This window comes from Lepisma saccharinum, chromosome 11 (genome assembly GCF_977018435.1).
Source record: "Lepisma saccharinum chromosome 11, izLepSacc3.1, whole genome shotgun sequence".
Lineage (NCBI taxonomy): Eukaryota > Metazoa > Arthropoda > Insecta > Zygentoma > Lepismatidae > Lepisma > Lepisma saccharinum.
The window spans coordinates 39,156,106-39,183,646 of record NC_139239.1 but is presented as its reverse complement, the minus strand read 5'-3'; the positions used below and the strand labels follow the sequence as shown (position 1 = coordinate 39,183,646).

Below are 27,541 nucleotides of genomic sequence, written 5' to 3'. Positions count from 1 at the left end.
TTTGATCGAGCTGTTAAATATGAATAAGCAATTTTTTCGGGTGAAAATGCGTCTCGCATCCAATATCATTTTACGACTTTTCATGAAAAAGGGTAAGAACTGGCAAAAACTATTTTTGCACCTTGAAACTAGAAACATTGTGCTAACGTAAGACGGTTTTACATTAACTTCAGGTTGTTTCAGTTATTTTGTTATTCAACGAGATGAAAAATATCAAAATAGAGAAATCTAAGAGGTTTAGCACTAACTTGAGTTCCGTTGCATCAAAAGTGCTATACTTGATAAAGCTAGATTGCAAAAATCTCCCTTTAAATTTAGAGCTTAATAGTAATATAGTATAGAGGCTATAGAATAATTGGAACTGGATCTACAGTTTATAGTGAGACTCGAACCACTATGTACAGTCACCGGCAATGAAAATGGGACACCTAGATCTTGAAATACTTGCTTCTCTGCAAGGCGTTATGTGTGTTGCCTAACTCTACAGCGGTGGTAGAAGTTGCAATTGCTATTACAATCCACTTATCGCCGTAGAGTTAGGCAACCCACATAACACAATGCAGGGATCTAGTTGTTCAATTTTTATTGCCGGTGACTGTACATCCACCGGAGATCTAACCTGGGACCCCTTGGTTACAAGACCCCTGCGTCAAAACTATGTAACGTAAGCGGGACTGGACCTACAGTTTTAAATGGGATCCGAAGCACTTCGTACCTCCACCGTAACCTTGGACCTTTTGATTACATGGTGACAACGTTGGCACTACTTCATGAGGGAGACGCTAGGATGCTAGGATGAATGATGATTAGATGATATTTATAAAGGGACACCCACAATCACCCTCCATGCCCACTTCGGGACACGAACGTTAACGAGTTGTTGTAACACAGATTGTCACTTATGGACACTTTTCTGCTCTGCTGCTTCATACTGTAAAATATTAATCTTTATGCTGTAAAAATTAGAGTCTATTACATATTTTATCTACAACATGAGAACAAATATAAAAGTTAAGGAGCCATCCAAGCATTATTGCTCACAACCCCGCCGAGGATGCAGCAGTGTGCGCCCTCCGATACAGAGAAGAAAAATTCCGAAAAGATGAGTTTAATCCCGCTCATCGTTTTGGGGTTTCCGTAGCCAATCAGAGAGAAGGAGCGAGAAAACGGCGTCACTGGATTTTGATTGCCAATCACCGAGTGATGGCTGGCCGCTCGGAGAGGAGGGAAGAGGACAGAAGAAGTCGGGGGAGCAGAGGACGCCTGCGTGGAGGGATGGTATTGAACGCTGGCGGCGGGCGACACCAGGATTGCCGGCTGAGTGGGGAGCGGAGAATTTTCCCGGCCCTGGAGGGGGATGCGAGGACGAAAGAGAAGGGATGATGGAAGAAGTGGTGTGGGGCCTTCGTAAATTAACATGAAATACCCATTTCGCCATAAATGTGTTTGTGTTGTACTGATTAATGTGTAATCTAGTCTCCTGCCCGCAGAGACGGAAGATATGATGCACTTCTTTTCAAGACTAAAAGTTTTAAGAATTACCGCGGAACTTAGAAAATCCGAAGCGGACGAGTAATAAATTATACCATGTAAAAAGGGACAGAAACAAGCGGAAGGAGAGACAGGGAAGGAAAGTGCATTAGTGGACCATGATGAAACAACCAATGCTTCACGTCTTAAGGAAAGCGGAAGAAATATACATTAATGCAAAAGAATCCTCCTTCCCTGTTAGGTTCGCACGGGAAGATTTCATTGTGTTGGAATCTGGGACGTTTCTTCGTGAGGACATGATTTATCCTGACGTGTAGTCTGCGAGCGGAGATTTGTTTCAGCCGGTTACCTTCGCAGTCTCTTGAAATACCTCTCATGGCTTCTCTTAGCAGAAAAATATCTATGGTGATACGGCTTTGAAAAGAACAAACATTACATTGTCTTTGTCTTTCATTTATAACTTTCCTTGCATCGAGAGGGAACAGCAAAAATGCATTAATGCAAAAGCGATTAAAACAAAATGATTTTTGTTGCACACAAATGTACCGTCACCGGCAATAAAAACGGTACATCTAGATCCTGAAATATCCACTTCCCTGCAAAGGCGTTATGTGTCTTGCCTAACTTGCCATTGAAAATTACTACCACTTATCGCCGTAGATTAGGCAACACACATAACGTCTTGTATGAAAGCGAGTATTTCAGAATTTAGTTGGCCCATTTTTATTTCCGGCGACTGTACAAAAAGAGACAAAACGCACATATGGATCGAATTAGGTTATTTTACCTCGCTTTTCTCCCACTTCGGACTAATCGCGAAGATGAGGATGAATGGTGATCAGATGGGATGATGAAGGGACAATCATAAACATAAGAGACGATACAACATGAGCCCACAGATAATTATTTCGGCTACATGTCCAGGCGCCAGAGCCTCGTTAGTCTGAAAAATGCAGATCAGTGGAGGAGAGGTTGACCTTTGCGTGTCTACAGAAAGGGGCAGTCCTTACACACAAAAACGAACACATTAAAAGCATAAATAATATTAATAAATATGTTTATGTGAATAAATATATTAACACAGCCTTCTAAATGGAAGCTGAATCATATTTGATGGCTAAGTAGCTATAATGTGGCAAGCATATTAAGTACGTCATATTTTCAATTACAAATTTAGGGAAAAATTATTACTTGGATTCTTTTGTATCTTTTAGTGTCGAAATTCAACTTTTACACACGTTTTCGGTATTAAAAATAATGTTTGAACATCTGAGACATCGTAATAAGATATGAAACTAACAAGGGTACAGTTAGCGGCAATAAAAATGGGACACCTAGAACTCCAATACTTGCTTCACTGCAAGGCGTTGTGTGTGTTGCCTAACTCTACGGCGGTGGCAGAATTTGCCATTGAAAATTTGCTATTAAAATCCACTTATTGCCGTGGAGTTAGACAACACACATAGCGCTTTGCAGGGAAGCGAGCATTTCAGGAACTAGGTGTCCTATGTTTATTGTCTGTGACTGTACAATTACAATCAGATTACTTTCTCCGATGCCACCTGCTTACTATATTCGAGAGCATTGCTTACAGGAGTAAAACATATATGAATAAGAAACACTAAATGGTTCCTGTGGTTCTTCTACGCTTATTAATAATATCATTTAGGAGTTCAAATTGCTCAATTTGTTTTACCTGTATCGCATATTTTAACAAAGTATAAGTAGAAATATTAAAATGTATTTTTCTATTATGATAATTGCATATGATTTAGTATCGGATTAAAAATTTTGGACTCTAACTTGAAATTAACCAGTAGACGTACACAAAAGCGAGTAACATCAAAATTCAATTCTGCGTTAATTATGGTAAGCAAGGTTGTTTTTTTCGAATATGCCATCAAGTTTTTATTGGCGTGACAACAAAAATAGTGCTGTTCTTTTCTTTTCCAAACGACCGCTCTCTTTAATATTCTCTAAATAAAAAACTTATGGTCTGATCATGATGAAATTTAAATACAGTGCAGGAAGAAAGGTTATAAATACAATTCTTAATTTTCAGATTTTTAAAAATCGACCAAAAGGTTCTTGTCAATTCTGTGAAATAACTTTTTCTTAGTATTAGGTAGTGCTACAAATCCGGTTTTGGTCTTGATCCGAAGACCATTGCACATGTTTTTAAAACTCATTATCATTGTCAATTCACATTGCGAGACCGATTTTATAAAGAGTTTTATTCAACGGAGTTGTGCCGTTTGTGAGTGTTACTTAATCAATTTCATCATATCATCAATTATCGTCAACCTCGCGATTAGCCAAAAGTGGCAGAATAGCGAAGTAAAATAAATCAAATCAAATTCAAACAAATACAATCAAATCTAGTTAAATAGTAAAATTTTGTTTCGAGATGGTGACGTAGTTCGTAACGTGATCATGTTATATGTATTATTAACCTGGTCCCTCACGTGGTTACAATCTTACCAAAGATGAACATCAGTGTAAAGTTTTAGATTAATCAACTGTAAAATTTATGTGTATATTATTTCGTGGATCATTTGTACAACGTATCATGGGGAAGTATCATATTGCAAACTGGCAAGAGGTACAGACAGAAAAAGAGAGCAAGGCGAGAGGGGGAGGAAGAGTAGCGGGTTGCAGCTGTCGTCTGCAAAAGATAGGCACTTTCCCATCAATTAATTCAACATCACGTGTAACTCGAAAACTACTACAACTGCCGATACGATACTAAATCAGTGCTGGAAGTTGGGAAGGGGAGTAGAGATGTCATTATCCCCCTCCCCCCTTTCCTGTGAAATTTACATCAGCATGCCCTCACCTATTCCCTCTCGCTTGCATCTAGGGAGAGGAATTTCGATCAATCGTATCTGATTTACTGCCCTCGGTTCCAATTTGACTTTTGTAACCGACAGGTTTTACAATAAATTAACGACAAAGGAAATGACGACACTAAAAAATATGTAACAATTGCGCAATTGGATAAGATACCACCCTTCGCGGCGAAGTGGACAGCGTAACCCGCTGCAATATCAGAGGTCACTTAGGTAAGGCATCCCTTGAAGGATGTTATAAGGTGGAGATGTCATGATACGTCGGGAATTTCTAAGAGCAAATTTATTGAAACAAAATCCTGTCTTTTCCTACCATCATACGAGTTCACCTAACTACGATGCTGTGAAGATACTTACATCTTCTCTTTTCCTTCTTCTATACTTAGCAAGTTCCAGAACTTCAGTTGCCATCTTTCCCCAGCGACTATTGTGTGTGACTGATATTACAGTTCACAACGGACAAGACAGCAAGTTTGGGTTGTATAAGGAGAACAAGCACTTTTGTTTATGTTTATTTTGTTGTCAAATTGATTCCAATGTAATGCTTGGAATAAAATACATTTGAAAAAATTGCTCCTTCCGAGGTTAAATAACTCATCGAATCCTTATGCGACATGCGTATCGGGAGCTTTCAGAAGATCTGGGACATGTGTTTGACAACGCGTTGAGGCTCAGAAGAGTACCGGTAAGTTCATTCCAGTGCGTGTGCCAGAAATAATTTTCTAAATTCATATAGATTTTTTAAAACCTTTCAAGAGAAATTTCCACAAGCATAACAAAAATTGAGAAATTTAACATTTGTCAAGATTTGCTTCTGGACGGTGTTTTGGTGTTTTGTAGTGCATTTGAATTGATTGATTGGAATCAAATTTTTCGGTACGTCAGCACATCGGCTATTTGCAGCCGTTGAATTACACAGGGGCCAGCCCCTTACGATAACTAAAAGCAATACATGTCTCTTCTGAGGACTTCAATTTTACCTACGTTAAAAGCTCAGGTTGTTAATTAGCAGTCAGCTCACATAGGGACAAAACACAGGTCAACACACAGCCCTAAGGTGAATCATGCTGTGTCCGTAGGTCCAGAGCCTCGTCAGCCTGCAACATTGGGTGATGTTGACTTACGCGCCCTTGTAGTGAACTTTTATACTCTGAAAATATCATTGAATAAGTCTCAGTTTTTAAAGACCACTTTATGCCCAGATAGGCTAATCGATACCGGAATACAGTTTAAAGTGGGCTCCGAGCCAGTATGTCTCTCACCGGGCATCGAACCTGGGATCCCTTGATTACAAGGCGATGACATTACAGCCACGCCATCGGAGAGGCCATTTTCATTAATAAAAAAAAGCACAGGTCGACTTAATGAACAGCCAATGATGTAATGAACGGTACTCATGGAATCATCTTTAATATCGTATCCCACACACAATAAAGGATAACATTTTAGGTGTTGCCCAGAATTTTCCTCTGAATCAGTGCCAGCCCTGCTTCCGAGCCCACCTGCCCACGTGGAGGGAGGCCACCCTGTTCATTCGCATTCACCTGCGAGGTGGAACTCCCACCACGCCACAGATGGCCGAGACTACCTGGCCCCCCTTCACACCCATTAAGCAGATTGTGGCCAGATTACCCCGGCATAATCGCCAACATGTGTTTTTGGTGCGAGCAGCTGGATGTTCAACGCTACCTGGAATTCTACACTGGGTCATGCACATGGGCGTCGTAGGGGGGGTCAGGCCATTGATTAGCAGAAATAATAACTAATAATTATTACCACAATTATAATTGTTATTATACCTAGGTATAATAACGGTTATAAACTACAATTAATTATAATAATAATAATTATTATTATTATTATTATTACTATTATCATTATTATGATTATTATCATATCCCTGGTAAGAGTTTTCTATTGGATCCACGAGATGAGTGAATATCATGCAGAACATTTTTCCAATATCTTTTTACATTTCATATAGTTAATGTAGCCTACTGAAGTTCATAGTTATTGTATCTTGTTATTAACATTAACACATCTCATTCAAGAAAAACCTTTGGAAGTAATGGGAAATTTCATTTATAAAGCTTATGTTATGTGATCTCTCACAAAAGAAATTACATTGACAAAAATATTCCATGCCAGCTGACCAAGCACCCCTAGATATGCGCAGCGCGCGCTACCCCTGGGTATATGGAGTGTCCGCCACTGGTTGCCAGCACACATGAAACGACATTTCCCTCGGTTCAGAAAAGTTTAAGTATTTTTTTTAATTGGAAAAATAGGCAATTTTTTAAGCTCTCATTTTGGGTTCAATTTCTTTGAAATATGAAAACTATTCTTGTTTCTTTCAATGCAAAAACAAGTAAAATGAACTATAATTTAAAATTCCAGTTTTGTTTGAGAAATTGAAACTATTTAAGCCATTGTAATAACAACTGTTAAAACACTATCTTAAATATTACCACGAAAATTTCCGTATTCCGTATAGCTTTTGAAAAGTAGACAATCTCACAAATGTATATATTTTTTTCATATTGGCTCCTTATTTAGTTGTTTTCATTATTATAATCATGGGTCATCAGAAAAATTTAAGTAATTTTTTTTAATGCGAAAAATAGGCAATTTTTTAAGCTCTCATTTTGGGTTCAATTTCTTTGAAATATGAAAACTATTCTTGTTTCTTTCAATGCAAAAACAAGTAAAATGAACTATAATTTAAAATTCCAGTTTTGTTTGAGAAATTGAAACTATTTAAGCCATTGTAATAACAACCGTTAAAACACCATCTTAAATATTACCACGAAAATTTCCGTATTCCGTATAGCTTTTGAAAAGTAGACAATCTCACAAATGTATAATTTTCTTTATATATTGGCTCCTTATTTAGTCGTTTTCATTATTATAATCATGGGTCATCAGAAATAATAATAATAATATATACATACGTGTACATCACACACACAAACTGTTTTTTACTAGTTTCGTGTCATGGAACCCTCTCTCTTTCTCTCTCTCTCTCTCTCTCACTCACACACGCACACACTCAGACACACCCACTAGTGCATATAGGTGATTATAAAACAGTCATGTTATCCTTATCGTGATAAAGCATGTAGGTAGGCTATTACCAGAAAAGATAGTGGCTTTCTGGAATCGTACAAGTTATAGATCTAAACAGCAAATAATTTTTATTTATGGACGTGATAACGTTCATGTACATCTTTGAATTTCCAATTAGTATGCTAACAGGCCATCTAAGACTGTTGAGCATTGCTGGTTAGAAAATTCTCCTGGAAAAACACCACAAAGAGAAGCGGAGAGAATATTTCCTCACCGAGCTCGTCACTTAACAGTTCTTTGTTTGCCTTCAAGGTAATATACCTCGTCGAAACGCATCACACTTGGGCTCTGCCGTTGCATGACACCTCAGCTTTGAAAAAAATGCCCTGCCCACGCGAAGTCGAGCCTCAATGACGCAGTGGAGTCATGAAAGGGTCTTCGAGGATATTCTGTGTTAGAGAGCGATCGCTAAACTGCTCTTTGTTGCGGGCGCCGTGAACCAAGCAAGCAGGAGCAACATCCAGGCTGCTCGTTTTTCCGACGATGAATGACCAAGGAACCATAACCGGCCTTTGACGCCACCGAGAGCTAATCAATGACATTTATATCAAAGGTGCAACTTTTGGTAAGGTCTGGCCTCAGTCTCCAAAAGGCTGTTGACAATCGTGGAATCCACCGCTCCCTCTGGCCTCCTGGTACTTTTTCACCCAGCACCCTCTCTCGCGCGTAACCCAGAGGTAATAATTAATAAAAGAAACAAGCTTCTCGCAGTTTCCCCCTCGTGGAACATTTGAAGAGCGAAGGTGCGAGGCGAGGGCGGAAGACGACCAGCGCCTCGGAAATGGCTCCCGAAGGCGCGAAGACCTCCCACATGAAACGCCAAGTCGCTGTCGAAGGCCAAGAAATGTCCTCCAGGGCATGGAAACTCACCTCACAGGCAAGTGGGGGACGATATGTCTGGCACGGCAGTATAGTTGGATTATTATACTCTATCCTGGGAATCTCTGAAGTAAATCTGCGCATAAGGACTGAAATGGGAAGAAAGTTAATGGGCGGAACTGCAGCAAAGGCTGGTAACGGCAGTCGCTTACCCTCCACCCCGCAATCCCGCAGCGGCGTGCATTCAGGATACGCAAGGTACGCACTGCGTACCCACAACACAGTAAGAAAAAAATAAAAAAAAAATTCGTCTTCCCCGAACATGAAAATTCAACAATTATCGCTCCGAAAGCAGTTCCACTGCAAGAAATTCCGATTTCCGCACGAACACGCTGCTGCCTTCCTGAAGGCAGTCCCGAATGATCCCGATTGTGACTTCGGCACCCACCCGATCCGCGTTCCTGCCGATTTCCGCAGAAAGACGCTGTTTCTTCTGCTTGGTACCCTAGAAATTCGGAAGGTAACCCCATTGGCTCATATCAGCCCCGACCACGTGTTTGGGTCTGCCCGCGCCTACCCTCTCGCCCACTTCTTTTTCGGTTCTAAGCATCGAGGGTACCCAAGATTTTGACAGCGTATGGAGTGTTGACAGTAGTCAACATATTTTTTTCTGGAATGCTTAGCTTACTAGCATTTAGCAGCCACGCGTAGATAGATCACTGTTGGGTTGCAATAAAAATACATTATAAAAAGTGATACAGGAATCAGAGAGGAGGGCAAGAATATGTAGTGGTGGAATATCATATTTAATATACGCGTAAACTATCACATATAAAATATTTATGTGAGGTTAAAGTTACACAGACCAGAATGGACTGTCACTGTGTCGAGGGGAAAATATGTGAACAATTTGCAAGTTTCGCACAATTCTCAGAGTATGAGAGTATCTGTTTATATCCTTTCGGGATCAACATTTCCTTTAAGTTCCATAGCATGGGTGTTGATTGTTGACCCGACGATATGAATGAATGATAAAAGAAAAACATAATAAAACACAATGCTTACAATGGGATTCGAATGAGCCCCCCTCCCTCCCGCCAGACATTGCAAAGTGATGTACGGTAGTTTAGCTTTTGAAGTGTTCTGGGATGTATGCTGACGTATTTTCTACTTGTCCTTAATTATCTCCCTTCTACAAAATACTTTGTCGACTGGCAACTCCGATTCATTCGTCCACAAGAACGCGTGGTTTTCGGGCATAGCGGACCGGACACAACGTACCGTGGGAGGTTGACTTTTGCTTTCTTCTGTCGTGTGAAATTTGCAGCGAGTGTTTCGTTCATATTATTTACATTACAGGATCTCTATTGTTTGTCGGTGCTGTGAAGTGATAAAATAGGGGGACCGGGAGTTATTGATGACATACTGGAGAAGGGATGTTCGGAATTTACGAAAAAAATGTAAACAATCCGAAATGGAAGGTCGGTTCCTGATTTGGAAAAATTGTTTCAGGCAGGAGTTGTGAAGGATGGTAAACAGTATATTAGGCATTTTGATTTTTGAGAAGAAGAAAAAATATCTCTACAGAGTGATTGACTGAGTAGAAAAACAGTGAAACTTTATTGTTGGCCTTATTCGTTGGTTTCCTCTGCGAAAGCAATAGTAGAGGATACTGAGATTTATCAAATTTATTACATGAAATTTGAAAGGACGGAAAATGACTGTGCCATTTCCTTCCCGTTCAATGTTCATCGCACTGCATGAAAGAAATAATCAAAGTTGAATTGTTGGACTCTACGTAGCTACTATCAGAATATATTTGCGAATATAAAATATCATACATATATTTTACCTCGTTACATTTGGATATTGATACAAGGATGAGAAATTTCCCATTATAAAATTGTAGAAAAAACTTATTTTCTGAATAACATGATGGCCAGGGAGAGGGGGGGGGGGTTTCTGGCCCCCATAATTCATTTCGGTTGGCCCATGTTGCGTACCCTAGTTTAAATGTCACCGCACGCCACTGCAATCCCGTTCCCTCGCACGTGTTCACTGGCCGAACCGTGTCGCGTCACAACTTACGCAGAGCCTTGCTTTCATTTGCTCGCTCTAGATTCCCGGGACAAAGATTAGTTTGCAAATATTAAGTAAATAATAATTACAAGTATAGGTTTTGATATCATCAAAAAGTTATGCCCTCTACTAATTAAATGTTACCAATTGCCGTGATACAATTCATGAGTACCTAATCGAAGTGTGTTGGGATGATGTACGGAAAATATTCAATCGTATGTACTCACAACATGTTCATTATAATAACTAAATATAAATTAATACAAAAATATCACAGGCAATTTTCGTTATTAGAGGTACTCTTTCAGTTTTCCACAACAACATATATTGGCACTAGCAAAAATGGACTCTTGGTCAACATTAAAGCCAATGGAATTCAATGATGCAACCATAGAGCGAACATTCATTCGGAAACTCATTTCAACAAAAGAGTCCGAAGAAGCCCCAAAGCGTGCTGATGTCTTGTCCTCATTATTGTATTTTATTTATTTAGCTCAGCTTTTCTGTTACCTTCGACAGAAACTTCTCATGCCAAGTCAGGACTCGAACTTTTTTAATTACATTAAAGGACGTCGTATAAAAATTAATATGCTAAAATATATAACTATTAAAACAGGTTTTCAAGAGTAAGCAGCAATTACATACAAGATATTGCTAGAAAGTAAATTTAAAGTATTAACGATTACTTAAAAATCTTATATTTTATACCTTTCTTAAAGTGTTAGAAATCCTATTACTTCACGAAAATAGTTCTCAGGACTTAACCTGTGCTTATAATTTGAATAGTAACCTCATCTGTATGAAAACATTCAAACCTTGATTATTCTTGCTATGTAAAGCAGCTGTATAACAGGAATAATTTACTTCAAAAGTGTTTAATTTTGCAAGTTTGTTTCAAGTTCACTTTATGCGTAGTTAGGAATGCTTAGGTTTCATTTCATTTTTGTTATTTAGCGTCGCTTTCTGCCGCTTTTGGGAAATCGTGACGATGAGGATGAGTGATGCTATGATGAAATAGATGAAGAGAGACGCAGAACATTCATGTCCAGGCCGAGATTCGAACCCACAGCGCGTTGTGAAAACCACTCCGCTACAGAGGTCGGCAAGCAAGAAGGAATGTTTGGGGCTGGGCCTATAGTTCGAAGTAGAGCCTGAACCATGGAAATTATTCGAACCCGGAGGCTCTTGATACTAAAGTGAAGCAATAATAAAATCTCACATTCAACATCGTATGTTAATGTGTTTCGAAAACGTAGTATTTTGCTGAAATAAAGGAATATACAGCATTTGTTTAAAAATGCCATCTCCCATGTCTTTCTTTGGGTTATATTGTGCAGCGACAATATATACTTTATATTGAAACTTTCAATATATAGTACATATTGTCGCCATACAACAAGAAAGTCATTAAAATATAGGAGATAGGATTTTTTCTGGCAATACTACGACGCACGGCAAGCCTCCATTCATTCTGAGAAAGAGAAAAAAAAATATTTTTAGCAAAAAGGGTGGGAGTTGCGAGATTCCTTAGATGTGTTCTGATGTGTTTTTTTTTATCTTCGGCACTTCCTCCTACAATGTCACATTTTACGCGAAATTTTTTACAACGTTCCTAAAAGTTTCTCGAATTCCTCGTACGAACGTTGAGTTTTTTATACCTGGCCGCGTAGCAATTTAAAGCGAAGGAGAGGGAGGGAAGGTGGATTTTCAGGAATCAAAAAGGAGTGGGGGTTAAGTGAGAAGGGTTAATGGCAGGAAGGAAGCTTAGGTGTGGAACTTTAGCTCCATTTTCATTCAGAATTTGGATCTCACACTCTAGGTTAATAGCTACAGGAATTTAGTGTGAACACTGTGAAGATATATTATTTGATAGTTACAGAAAATAATGTTGAATTTCTCATTGTTCGAAAGATCAGTTATTTTATACACCCTTCAAAAAAAAGTCCCAAAATTAAATTTTACTTCAAGAAAATTTGGGAAACATTTGTAGGAGAGGTAAAAATTTTAATACTATATTAAAAGATTCTAGAAATAATTATGTTAATATTGGTAACTGTAATTATAAATTATGTTTTTAAATAACGATATGGAAAGTGAAAACCGTAGAAAATTATTATATTGTTAAAAATTCTTTATGATCCTCACACCTCTATACTGGTGTTCGAAAGCTTTTCTCTATAATGTCAGTTACATGCATTTATTTATACATTTCGTTTAAGTCGCTAATTCATCTACTGTAGAGTAATCGTGATAATAAGGATGAATTGATAAAACAGATTGGCAGAAGTGTTGAGAGGAAGACGTAAATGTGAAAATAGATTTTTGTCGTTGATTGGTACATAATTGACCTTCATCAGTTATTTCATTTTCTTGTTGGTGCAGGGTAATCATGGCCGTGCCACGCTCCTTTTGCAACAAAGCAAGCAGTGATCAGTGTTTTGTGGTCTGAAGGTGCACCAGAAGCTGAAATCCACAGAAGGTTTGAATTGAGAAATGGCGAAAGTGGTATACCACGGCGGACGAGTGTTAAGTGTGAAGGAGGAACAGGAAGTTCATCCACATCTACTGCTGACGACAACATTGACCAATTCCGTGCCACGATTCTGACAAACCAACGAGTGACTATCGATGAAGTGGCAAGTCATCTGTACATTAGTCATGGTTCTGCAACTGACTTTATCCAAAACAGGATTGACTTTCTTGCAGTCTGTGCAAGATGGGTTCCGAAACACCTGACCACCGTCAGCAGTGGATGTGAATGGAAATTGTGCTCCTTAATGTTTAACACTTGTCCGGCTGTTTTTTAACTTCTCAGTCCATCTGACGATATTGCGCCATGGTATAGCGCTTTCCCTATATTGTGATACTATACTCTGTCTCGGAAATCTCTGGAGCAAGAGAACGAAAACAAGTCTCTGCTCAGGTAGTGACTCGAGAGGACTCGACCAATGAACACGTGAGGGGGAACGGAATTGCGTGGAAGGGGAGAAGCGATTGCATGCAGCTACCAGCCTTTGCAGCACCGTGTACTGTTTCGCTCCATTATGCTGGCTCCAGAGATTCCAGTATAGAGTATAGAATTAGGTGGATTTCGGTCCCCCGTAAATCTTCAGATCACAAAAAGTAATAACTTATTGTTGTTCTTCTTTGGTGCAAACAAGGGGTGGAGCGGCCATGTTTACACTGCAACAACAAGAAAAATGGTCGATTAAGATCTATCACGCGCCAAAGCAAAGACAAATGGGCACTCTATTGACATGCGCACGCAGAAAGCAGTAGGACCTAAAGAAACTATAGCAAAAGTGCGGATATTTATTGACTGACCCTCGTACATTCCACATTTTAAACAAAGAATGTTGATTCAGTGTGAATATTGGAGGGGACAAACATTACTTTGTCAACTTGAAGTATTTTGGAGGCAAATAGGAATCTTGACTCAGGAAGTTAATGCCTGTGAGTACAAAGATAATTAATAAATAAAATCAAGAGTTAAAGCTTTAAAGCTCGTCGCACGGTGTAGGGAAGCCATTGAAATTTGCTCGGCCAAACCATCGAATACCCAGCCGCGTTTATCGATCAGCATCTGCATGTTCCAACGACTGCGATATGCTCCAGCTCGTGATTAAATGCAGGCGCAAAACATGAGGAGTCACGAGAGAGATCATTTGTGAAACCTGTAAAGGGATCTCAACGCTTCGCCTGCTAGGAAAAGGAATATATAAGCTCCCATAAGATTGGAAAAGTGTAAGTGGAAAATGTCCTGGTCATAAGCATGAGCATTAAGATAACAGGATATCACAATTTTTTAATGATTTGCATGTGTGGGAAGATGTTGGAACTTTAAAAGATTATAATCAAAATTAGAAATGAGGTATGTCGACTATAAAAGTTTGGAATAACCTTGTAGATCCCGTTTCGCCGAATCCCCTTTCGCCTAATTGCTTATCAGCACAAGATAATGCGATTTATGACCTGGTCGCCATTTTAGGCGAAACGGGTTATCTCCTATCGCCAAATCCTATTTCGCCTAAACTGGTTGAAAGGTAAATATTTCAAATGAGGGAAATTTAACGGTTTCTCAACAGGGAGATAAGTGCTATGTTTTGTTATGTTAATTCAACCTTGATCAGCACTTAAGGTTAGGTTAGGTTAATAATACGTACAATAACCTAACTAACCTCAACTTCATTAGCGCTTAGCATGCAACTAAGGCTATTGGCTGTTATATTGATGACTTTTTGGCTCATGTGACTGACACACCTGACTATTTGGAGTTGGCTCATGTGACTGTTCGTAATCAGCACTGGCACATGTTCCGAATTGTTTACGTTCATCACCGTCAAAATATCCCTCGCTTTCAATATTTCCCTTCCAACCATTTTAGGTGAAATGGGATATCCCATTTCACCTAAAAGGGCGGACAGCTGTTAGATCTAATGGCGGAACGGGATTAGGCGAAATGGGATGCTGTCGGAATAATCAACTAACACACAAGCTATTGTTAATCAGTAATTGTTAATTCAAATAAATACGTTTTACTATGTATTAAGAAAGAAAAATTAAGGCACAAAAAAATATTGGACCTTAATCGTTAGGACAGAAATGTTTGGCAAAGTATTTTTCTCAGGTCAACCTGATGCAGTGAGGCTAATCTATGATGGATGTTCCGTTTCAACTGGGATACAAAGCACTCAAGTGAGTCTGGGACAGGACACGGGAAACCTATACGACTGCGCTGTCAAGGGAGACCAGTAACCACTAGCTTGAAAGTTTTCTATCGACAACAGTGATACGGCACTTGAGTTCAGTCCGTGTTGAAAGCCGCAGTCCGTGAAGATGAGAGAGACCATAGTCCTGGGAAACTTTAATGCCTGAGGATTGATTAGAAGACGGCTATCGAAACCTTCAATGCCTGAAGATGAGCATGATGGTTGCTCGCGAAACTTCTTCACACCCAACTTATATCTAGAACTATATTTCGCGGGGGGATGGTGTTAGAAATAAGTGTCTCAGAAATATTGAAGTAATGAATGATTTGATTTCTTTTTCTTCGGGTTTCTACCACTTTTGGCTAATTCTGAAGATGAACGGTGATAAGATGAATTAGATGAGGGGAGAAACGCAAGTCGAGCCCCCCCCCCCCCCCCCCGAACACTACAGGATTATACTGGCCGTGGATCCAGACGCCAGAGCCTTGATAGTCTGAAAAATGCAGTCCAGCTCCAGAGTGTACTACGTGGAAAAGAGATTGACATTGGGGTGTCTCTAGAAAAGGGTCACCCCCTTATACCCCAATAACAATACAAACATTTAAATCAATAGTCCTACGTTAATATAATTGATTGATTGATTTGGTGTTTTAAGTCCACTTTATGCACAGTAAGGCAAATCAGGACTGGATCTACAGCTTAAAGTGGGATCCGAACCACTATGTGTCTCCACTCGAACCCGGGACCCCTTGATTACAAGGCGACGACGTACGTTAATATAATTTATATGTCTATTCATAATATGTAAATCAATTAATATTGTATTGCAATTACCACATGAATAGGTAAAAAGACGGTATAAGAATAAAGATATTCATTATCTAGCTTACGTGGAGTTATGATCGCTAAAATTGTTGATTTTATTCAATTATTTCGGAATTAATGTCAAAAAGATAAAGAATTGAATTTATTGGATAACAAAAAGGGATGTTAGACCCGGTTGACGAGAAGTAAAGTTTCTGATTAATATTTTATGCATATTATTCGCATTTTTACACTTAAATGTGCATTTTTGCGTGTTGATAGTAGAGTATGTTTTCTTGTCTTTTTGAGAGATAACATGAGAGTGAAAAAGAATGCAAGAACAAAATATGTATTGTGTCATTAACACAAAGGAGAAGCCTAGTAGCTATCAGGTTTTATCCAGACTGTTAGTGATGGCGGACAGGCCAGTAGCCAGAATTTTATTTCGGGGGGGGGGGGGCTCATCCCTTATCAGCAGCCGCCATCTAGAGGCGAGAAAGTGGGAAGTGTAAGCCCTAAAAATGAATTTTTCAGTACATTACAACTTATTAAACAAGATGTTTAATCCTGCTAAGGAAGTGAAATTAATTACCACTATGCACTATTTAAATTAGATATTTGCAGGATTTCTGGCGGTGGGCCTCAGCCCGCTTAGCCCTCCCTTTGGCTATGTGCCTGATAGCGGAGAAACTACATATATGCAGTGCTCACCTGAGCGTTATCTTCCTCTTTCTCTTCTGCATCTCTCGAAATACAAACTACAAACAGGTGAATCTTTTTATTAATATTCTTATGGCTTCCACATATCTTACCAGGGGTTCCGGATTCGAATCCCGCCCTGGTCATGGGTCTCCTTTGTGAGAATCCTTTCATCAATTTCATCATATCATCACTCATAAAACCGTCACGTATAACAAGTCATTCATTGTTACAGAGATTAGGATTTAGGGAATGGAACAAACCGCCTGCACAATTGACTAACATAATTTACCATTATAGTTTCAAGAAAAAACTAAAGACCTTACTATTGTCCCAACATTTATATTAACCTACGTATCTCAATAATTGCACCCGCACTTACACATCATATAACGCATACCAATCACACCCTCCCCCACAATGCCCTATTAATGACTTATTACTTATCTTTTCTCCACAGTGTACATACTAATCAATTCAATGTATTATTTTATCATTGTATAATCTTTATATTATTATCTTTATTGTAATATCATGATTTTTTTTCTCTTTCTTTGTTTTTATTGATTTTTTGTATCTCTGACAAGGGTTGGTTGTAAGAACGGCCTATGAGGCCGAAACACGCCTGCTTAAATAAATACCATTCTATTCTATGCTTTGCAATTAGCGAAGTAAAATAAACCAAGTCAATTAATCAATCAATCCAAACATCTTCTCTTTAACACTTCGAGGTGTATTGATGGATATGCTACAAATTAATATTCGCAGACTTATTTCAGAATTCATTGTGTGTGAAACATGCGATGAGATGACCCTCTTCTGAAACACACTTGCACTTAACGTTTATTCGGATCATACATGGGGGCTGCATTTCCACCCTTCCATTTCCCATTAACGAATGTCGATACCTAGCACTTAACTTCATTACTTTGTGCAAATGGTTAACGTTGTTTCATTAGCATTTGCCTGCACTGCACTTCTATTCGGGTCAGTTCTGAAATAGAACCTAACTGACATAAGCTTCTTGTACCCGAATCCAATCATTGTATTGGAGTTTGTTAGGTACTTGGTTCACCAATTCAACAGGGAGTACATTTTCCTCTAGGACAGAAAATACACTGTGTACACTTTGTTTGACAAGAAATCGTAGATTTAAAATTACTAGCCTACAGCAGTAGATACTTGCTTGGATATATTATCAGGTATTTATTTATGAAATTTCATATGGTAAAACAAATTACTAACCTTTGAGATGTCACTAACCAAATGGGGTCATGTTGTCGAAATTACACTTTATACCCTAGAATCTTGCATCCTATAATAGTCATTTGAGTATATGTATTCCTTGAAATAATTACATTCAACTACTATAATATACGGTACTCGAAGTGGAAATTCCTAACTGTGGAGGTGCTTGGTCTATTTTTAGAATAGGAGAGGGGGATGCTCATGCCAATTATCCTGGCTGGGACCGTAGCATGCTTCTGCCATCTTCGACCACTGATATTACATACATAAATTTTCCTCCAGTTGTTCTGTATTTTTTCTCACTCTCAGAGGTAGTTAAAACAACCTTCCCAATCATTATCATTCGCGATGCTTTTTCTTTACATAAAACGGAAGGTTGTCAGGTTCATGAACCCCTCTCCTCCTGCAAATATAGCAATCGTTGTGCATTTTCAGCGTTCTACTACAGAGAAGGGTATCTTATCTGTGGTTCTACTCTTCAACACTGAAACACGGGGTTCCACTTTAAACTGTAGGTCCAGTCCCAATTAGCATATCTTTGCATAAAGTGGACTTAAAACTCGAACTCAAACACTTGGCCACGGAAAATGACTTCTACCCAACTTCCCCCCCCCCCCCCATTATTTAATGAATTAAGCACATTACGTTACGTTAGGCCATATAGCATACCTATGTTATCAGCTCGTGTAACCAAGATTTACGTAACAGTTTTTATTTGATTGTTTGATTGGTTGCACAGAGAGACTAATCGGTGCAGTTTAAAGAGGAATCCGAACCACTGTGTCATATGATTACCAGGCTACGACGTTACCACTACGCCATCGGGGAGGCCCCACGTAACAGTCTTTCTTTGAGGAGGGGTGAAGGCGAGGGGAATGCTGTTGAGTTTTATCGTAGTATGTACAGTTGGAATAACAGTAGATTCTACAGTAGTTTTATCTTTATGTGGAAGACTTCCTCGATAAGATGTTAGTGTTGCCCACGAGACGAGACTTTGGCCTGTCTCGTCTCGTGGAAATGCTGTCTCGTCTCGAAAATATACGTTTGTCTCATGACACATGGTCAATCTCGTCTCGTCTCGAATTTTTAAAAGCCTGTCCCGTATCGTCCCGTGGGGAACACTATAAGATGTAGAACGTTGTGCGTATAATTTATCGAATGTGTCTCCCTACAGAGAAAAGCAACATTGAACTTCAACACTTTTAATGGTACAACTCGTAGAGAACATGTTCAATCACTACAATGTCTCGGTCATGGGTTCGATACCCGGTAGAGGCACACATGCACACATATAGTGGTTCGGACCCCACTTTAAAAGTGTAGGTATGGTCCCGATTAGCCTTACTGTGAATAACGTATAAAGTGCACTTAAATCAACAATTCAACTATTATGTGTCCTTTGGTTAACTGTCAGTGATATCTCCTTCATCTGAAGCAGTGTAGACATTTTTTTTTTTCAAACTGGACTTTTGGCCACACCGCCACGCCCAATGAAATACCGTATGGAGCCTGGAGGCTTCAGAATAGAGATACGAACACCTTTAGCAATTAGGGACGATGGCGCATACACAGCTTTTGCAGATGTGGACTGAGGATGGAAGCACGTCTGCAGTTTTGCAAGTGAAACACGTGCCCGTTCGTGAACAATGTTTGACAGACAGCCTGTCCTTTGTGGAGGGTTGAGTAGCTGCATCCTTTCCTTTCCAGAAATCTCATTCAGGTATCAGGCTCCACTGGCAGCTACGTTTAGTGAATGCTTGCTTCTACAGGACAGACTGGGCAAATTGGACGGAATATAGTAACTGAAATCTTCAGTTTAAAACTAAGACCCTTCGGATTACAGTAAAACAGCAACATGGTCACCAGAAAGAGCAAGTAGCGTGCTATCCTCAATAACAATAGGGATATATACTCGGGGAAATGGGGCGGATGGGTACAAAGCCGATGGATGCATGGCATTCCAAAGGGATACGTAACAAGCATCGTATATATTGTAATAAAGTTTTTTGATAGCATATGGAAGGTTTTATTCTAACAAGAAACATTAATAATTCCATGACTTTGCAATGTATTGTCATTGTCACAAAGCAATCCTGGATATTCGTCACCAGATAATTTTCCATAAGGATTAAATAATGTGAATGAACATGCTATTCAAAATATGTTAAGTTCATATAATATTCGGGCGATTTTGCAACTGCATATAGTCAGTTGCGTCAAACCTAACACGTGACTTCCGCCATCTTGCAGCCCCTGCTTTACAATTCAGGAGTCGTAGAACAGGGGACAGCGAATGCACAGATTCTATTCGCAGATTATATTCACATGACCGAACGTTCGCTCTGATTCGTTGTTACCACAGCATCGAGCCGGCCCCCGTGGCGGAGTGGTTAGCACATCCCGCTACAAGGCCAGGGGTCCCGGGTAGTGTTGCTACGAGACGAGACTTTGGCCTGTCTCGTCTCGTGGAAATGCTGTGAAATGCTGTCTCGTCTCGAAAATATTCGTTTGTCAATGGGACACATGATCAATCTCGTCTCGTCTCGTCTCGAATTTTTAAAAGCCTGTCCCGTCTCGTCCTGATGGTAACACTAGTCCCGGGTTCGAATCCCGGTATGGGCATGGGTGTTTGTGAGTGCACATTCATCAATTCCATTATATCATCACTCATCCCCATCTTCGCAAATTAGCCAAAAGTGGCACAAAAAGCGAAGTAAAATAAACTAAATCAATTACTCAATCAAAACCACAGCATCGAGCAGAGAAGCAAGTTGCAAATATAACACGGCCTAGTCGCCAAAACCAGTCTGCCAGCCACCATTTCTGGCCTGGTAGCCAGTCCAGCGCCAACAAAAGGCATTCCAGTAGGAAATCCAGAGTCGTGTTATTCGGCCTTCTTTCAGTTGGTACAAGAGTTGTAAACACCTTCATTCTGTCACTGATACAAACCTGCGCGGCAAGATTATCTTCAACATGAGGCAACATCAGAACGAGTATCTGATGTTGATCGCATCTAAGGGAACTTTCAGCCTGAAGCGACACGCGACAAGCTGTACGGCTCTTTCAATCTAAAGCAAAACATTCATCGCGCATGAACGACCAACAGACCGAGGGGACACGATCCACGGTATTGAGAAAACGGCCCAGTCCGAGCGACACACAAGTGACAAGCGACCGGCACGTGTCCCTTGCCACTTCGGTCTGAAATCTTCTAGAGACCACTCTCTCACACGAACAACTTGACACAGGAAAAACAGGAATCATCTTCACCACTACAAAAATTTGTGAACGTTGCAGTTGATGTAGCATCAGATCCCCTCAACCACCTAAGTTATTCCAGAAAGTTGATTTTCACTTACAGAGATGTTCAGAAGAAGAAACAAATGTTCTCTGTCCCTCTTACATCCCTCTTTGTGATTCAGAGACTAATTTACATTAAACATGATTTCATACATCAGATTTAGAAAAAAAAAACCACAATCTATTAGTTTCCAATGTATGAGCAATTTATTCTGCAGCCACATACAGGTAACGCAAAGTATGTGGGAGTGCTAATGACAACAAAGTTGTTAAAGAACGATTACATATCATATAATATAATACACCCCCTTCCCCTCGCTTGGTTGCTTGGGCCTTTCATCGGCTTGAAATTACTTCATTTTTCTTTAAGAGTATAATATTCTTTATTAATGGCAATAAGATTTCTCTGTACTAAATTTCTAAGTGAAAGTATGAAGTAACGAAGAGAAACTCCTAGCAAGAATGCTGATGTCGTCAGAACGACCCCGAAGATGTTATGAGACATAACTTATTGCTACGCTTTCATGCCAGCATCGAAGCTGGAGGACGCCATTTTGAACAACTGTTATAAATGTATTCATCCTGGCTTGCTAAGTATGATGTAGTAATGGCAGCAGATAGTAATGTACTTATAAAAACTACAAACAGAGATATTTCATTTTTTTTCCACTTTCATAAGCATTTCAAACTTTGGTTAAACTTTTATTTGTTAAGACAATTTTATGTTCAGATGGGCTATACGGCATACGGTTTTAGAAGTGATATCGGGCGAGGCTACGCAGAGCCTTTCCGTGGTGATCAACCAATGGCAGGAGTGCAACGTTGTACTGTACACTTAGGAAACTGTAGCGCGCAAGTTAAACACCGTGTTCTGTATTTTTCTAGCGCGCAAGAAGTTTTCATAAAACTCGCCACTTCAAGGTTCATCATAAGATGAAGCAAGACATTTTGAACATGACTGTCCAGTCCCATAAATTTCCGTCGCCTACAGCCAGAGTTATCGTTTCTTGAAGAAACACTAGGAAACAACACGTCTCAACACACACACAATGACCCTTTCATTTTCTTTCTGTCTGTTATTTTTTCGTTGCCACCGGGTTGACAGCTGAGTTGTGTCTTGGGAAAACGAAGGATGTTAAATTCGTCTCAATATACACAATGACCCATCATTGTCGTGGGAGTTCTCGAACATTGCGAGTCTGAGTCAGTTTGAGTTCTTATATGCTAAAGTGGCTGAAGTGATATGATATTATAAGCCTGTGTAGAAACATTCACTATATTATTTCACTGTACTCATATATTATAAAAAAAATAGTTGAATATTGCACACGGCGAATTTTCCGTCTTTCCCTTCCGCTAGCAGTTAGTTTGGCAACAGCGCAATAACACTGGCTGAGTATTGGCTGAACTCATGTTCCTTCTAAAAGCGTACACAGTTTATAATCGGGACTGAACCTACAGGTAAAGTGAAATCTTAATCCAAATCTTTCTAAATAAGAATTATTTTCGTTTTGCAGTAATGCAAAAGCATTTGATGATTTGATTGTAACTCACTTAACTTTAGATGCACATGGGCTCTAAGAGGAATACCCATCATTCTTCACAAAACTTTGGACTCATTCAAAAGTTTGTATGCTTATAAAAGCTCGTAACTTACTTCACAACTTACCTGCTGTCCTTGCTTATAGGCCTTCACGATTACCGTATGTATGAATTTGTGACTCGATCTTCAGAAATTATCATTTCTTACAAACAACTGTAAACATAGTTTGATCTGGGATTAAATATTAATATTACAGTGATATTACAAGTGAACTCGTTTCAAAGTTGATAAAAAGTCCCAAGTGGAATAAATTTACTAATCTGGCGCCTGCGGTTATTATGTCATCGAGCTCTGAGCGTATAAGAACCGAGCTAGCATTCGGGTAAATCTTGCTACAAGCATGCAATACAAACGTCCGCACTGACAGAGGACATTAGCTGTCGAAAAATGCACTGCCTTATAGGGTGTATGGAAGAAATAGATTCTAGACTCTCCAAAACACTAAGCGAATCAGTGGATATTAGGACACACGCTAAAAGTTTATTCAATGCACGATCAAAGTCTTCAGTATACCGTATAGTTTTGCCATGAAGATAGATCAGGCAAGATAGGAGTATGAAAAACAAAGCTTTGTGCCACAGAGTTTGGAAAAGGCAGAGCCAACTGATTCGTCTATCTTGATTAAAATTGAGGTGCCTTGATAGATTCTCGAGAAAATACAGCCTGTATTCTATCAGTGGTGTGTCAGCTTTTTCAGACCAGTTAGTGAGAGGTCAATGCGAAGTACAGGAAAATCCTAGGTAGGGGGTGGGTTGCATCAAAAGTGGAGAGACTCCTGGAAGATTTCTAACCTGGAAAGTGGCAAGGACCTTGTCTGCATACATCCCAAAATGACTATCAACTTGTTGATGCAGATCAAGTCATCAGGAGTCTGACATTATTTGAAAGCATGGAAAGCAGATGGAGGTAGTAGTTCAAGACTATCAGTTGTCTCCTGAAAGGCAGGGATGGTTCTGATGCATTCACACACGGTCTGCTCATGGGACTGTTGCGAAGGACACCAGAACATTACCGAATACTAACATGGTGAACCGTATCCAGAATGCAAGGCTAAGAAGGACAAGCAGAAGAATAAGCGACACATCCATAATGAAGCTTCGACCTGATAAGGGGACGGTTTAGATGGAAGAACCGTTCTATCATCACCCTAAGATACCTGACTTACGAGACGGAGAGGACTTTCAAACAGGAAGTTGGCAAGGATGAGATTGGAAGAATAATTTTGTGTCAAAAACGAGCCTGAGAAACCGAAACTTATTCACGAAGCGCCTCAGGTTGAGCTCAAGGCAGAAATTCAAAGAACACAACGAAAATAAACCCACACGGATTTCTCTGATGACTATGGAAGGACCACCCGACCTTGCGATTTATCGTCAGTCGGAGTTGACGGGAAAGGAGTTCCTAACATGTACGCGGACGTACGTACATGGCACACAGGAAACTTCGAATAAAATAAGCCAGGTGGCCACGAACACCCAAGGAGTGGACCTGTTATATACACGATACCAAGTCTCTACTTTGGAGTGTAAAGCAGGCTGCAATTAAGTGGCCCTTGTTCAAGAAAGCATTCTGAACCTGATTTTCAATGTTCAACAGATGATTAAGCGAGGAGCCATTGGGACGAAATCCATATTGAAATTTTTACTGACGAGTTCGTCTCGAAGAACCAAGTCAGGCGCTTGTTGACCATGCGTTCCATCAGAAGCGATCTATCTGTAACTAAAGGCTGTAGAGTGATCTTAACATGGTTTCAAGAAGAGAATACTGATAGCCTGCTTCCAAGAATTTGAAAATGACCAAGACCTATTAAATAACGTGAGCAGAAACAATTCCCCAGTGATACGAAGATGCATTGCTATCTCATAATGGGTGCTATCTAGCCAGGAGCTGTATTCTTCGAGTCACGAAGCATGTTATCGAACTCCAATTTGCTGAATGGCGAGTTGTAGGTCTCGGAGTTATGGGTACGGAAAATGAGCTTCCACGAAGAGAATGCGGATTGTAATTAACAGAGATAGATTCATTTGCAAAATGTATGGCCAAAGTATTTGCTGTCTCCGGGAGCCAACGTGCCATCATGCTGTAGTGCGCTCAGTGGAGGAGTGTATACACGGTCAACACGGTCATTGTGGCGCTGGTGTAGTGTTAAAGAAAATGGCAATTTTCACAGGTCTCCAGACCTTACACCCCTAGACTTCTGCATTTGGGGCTTTGTGAAAGACAAAGTCTATATGCCACCTATGTCACAGAATGTGCAACAGCTAAAGGAGAGAATATGAAAAGCCCTTGCTTTGGTGGACGAAAAGCTCTTGGGAAAAGTGTGTCAAGATCTCGAATTTCTATGGGATGTGTGTCGCATAACTGGTGGAAGCCACATTGAACATTTGTGGATATTTGTAGCCATTGGTAATCATTTGTAGACATTCATAGACACTTGAAATGTTACTGATTGGTACATAACAAATATCATTGTTGTATTCCATATAGTTTAGTCGAAATACATTCTAAAAGTTGTTTGTTCTATTATGTTACACCCTGTATATCTAGACTCGTCATATACCCTTGTGCTTGATGAACATTCTTCAAATTTTTAACACTTCTTTTTCAGGATACTCTGCGAAAAAAAAACATCAACATGAAAGGAAACAAAGGTACTTACCTGCACTCTGGATTCTGTCAGTCCGATCCTCATGGCAATTTCTTCCCTCATGAAAATGTCCGGGTAGTGGGTTTTAGCAAAGCAACGCTCAAGCTCATTCAGTTGCGCGGGAGTGAACCTCGTCCGATGGCGCTTCTGTTTCGTTGGTTTGTCCGAGTCCGCCCCTCCGCCCGGGCCCTGCGACATGGGCCCCCCGCCCTGGCCTGGGCCTCCGCCGTGACCCTGTAAAGACGGAGGGTCGCAGAGGGCGCTGGTCGGGGACAGATTGTTCCTAGACGAGAGGTTGTTACTCTGGGATACGCTCACATGGTCGAGTGAGGTCACTGATGGCTTTAACTCCGTTTGTTTCAAGTCATCACAAGTGTCTTTCGGGCCTGGAACAGAAGATGGAGTAACAATTAATAAGTTATAAAGTATTTACGATAAATTACAATAATCATTGAAATGTAAATCTTGTAGTGCTGATATGAGCTTGGAATGAAGAAAACATGCCACTAAAATAGAAGTTACTTAGAGCAACAGCAATGGTGTAACACTGCACCAAATCATTGGTCATACAGAACCCAAAACATGTTAATTGACATTATATTTTGACTCCAATAACACATTAACGTGCATAAACTGCAAATGATGCACTTTTTTGTGTCAAAATACAGACAGAAATGCATAAAAGAGCAATTTCATCAGCTGGTGTTCCGTGTGATGCACTAAAAATGCATCAATTGGGAAGATCAGACAAGATCATTTCAAAGATAACGAAATTACACATTTAGCTGTGTCAATTAATGCATTAAAAGTGAAATTCAAATATATAAAAATCAACACACTTGGTGTTGGATGGCCTTCGACATCCTAGTATTCATGATAATGTGTCAATTATTAACCCTTAAATGGCGGGTTGTGACATATTGTCACAGCAGGTATTTGCGCCAATGCTGGCTTGTGACATTTTGTCACAAGGAGCTTTTTCTCGTAGTATGTGACTGTTTGGACATACTGTATCTCGGATAATGTTCTAATATACATGTCTTGAGTTCTGCATGAGTCTTGAGATATGTAATTAGCAATTAGTAAGGTTTAATTAATTTCATTTTGTTTATATTTGGGAGGGGGGCAGCCCTCTGAAAATCAGGTTCGATTTTTTTCTTTCTTTACATTTGAAAATATTATTTTTCGGAAAGTATCTGCAACATGTGCGCAATTTTTTCCACGATGATGAAAAACATATCAGACAATATGTAGGTACCGTTTTCTACCTTTTCGTCCCGGCGTTGCTAGCGTGGTGGTCCGACGAATTCGAAATTTCGTAAAAAAACAACAAGTTTTTGTTCTTGTTCTTCTTCTCCCGATAACGGAAAATTTGGTTTTTATATCATAGCCTTATAGCCCCATGTGTACTGAAGAAAACTAGGTATAATCTGTAACTCTAGCGTTCTTAGTTCCAGAGATATAATATTTTATTTAGAAACATACGGAAGTTTAAAATTCGTGCTGAAAACGCTTGCGTCGTTGGCGAGTTTACCGGTAAAACACGCTCCGTCGTCTAAGAGTAACATCCCTCGGTTTATATAATTACAGTCATGTGTGTTGGAGAACTTGTACTGGTCTTGGACCTTACAATTCATATTTAAAGAGATTCGAAGATACCCCTGAACATGCTCTGCAAGAAACACACAGAACATATTCTAAGGCTTAGACGGAGTTTGTGCAACGTCAACCTTGAAGACAGAATTAGTGAACCAGGAACCTTCCAGACAGTAAACGAGCTTGCAGAACTGATATCTAGGAAGGAAAAGATCAACTATAGATTTAAGACCAATGATACATCTTAGACCTTAGAACTCTGGCCCTGAGTTACATGGAAGCAAAGAAGAGACGTTGTAGCAGAAGACTGAGTGCCAAGAACTCAGAAGAGGATAGCTAGAGAAGTTTGAGAGGGGCACAGCAGGGAGGAGAGCTTAGGTTCTGCGAACAGGGCTCGTCCGCTCTAAATAGAATGAAGTTCTATATTACATCCGTACGAGGAATAAAGGGGACGGTGAAATGAAGTGAAATGAATTGAACCAGCTATGAATTTGACATTAAACGGCTGTAGACGAATACAAGATATGTACCATTGAACGTAGTAGCAGAGATACAGTCTAAGAAGAAAGAA

General features: G+C 39.7%; 1 protein-coding gene across 4 annotated transcripts in view; it reads right to left on the bottom strand.

Moving 5' to 3' along the window:
- Positions 1 to 27,541, bottom strand: part of LOC145994729 (homeobox protein orthopedia-like) — a 131,858-nt gene that overhangs the window by 79,418 nt on the left and 24,899 nt on the right. For all 4 annotated transcript variants that reach the window (XM_083130935.1, XM_083130933.1, XM_083130936.1 and 1 more), the window contains exon 2: positions 25,387 to 25,760. In XM_083130935.1, the coding sequence (XP_082987061.1) occupies positions 25,387 to 25,760 (374 nt within the window). The remainder of the gene's footprint in view (positions 1 to 25,386; positions 25,761 to 27,541) is intronic.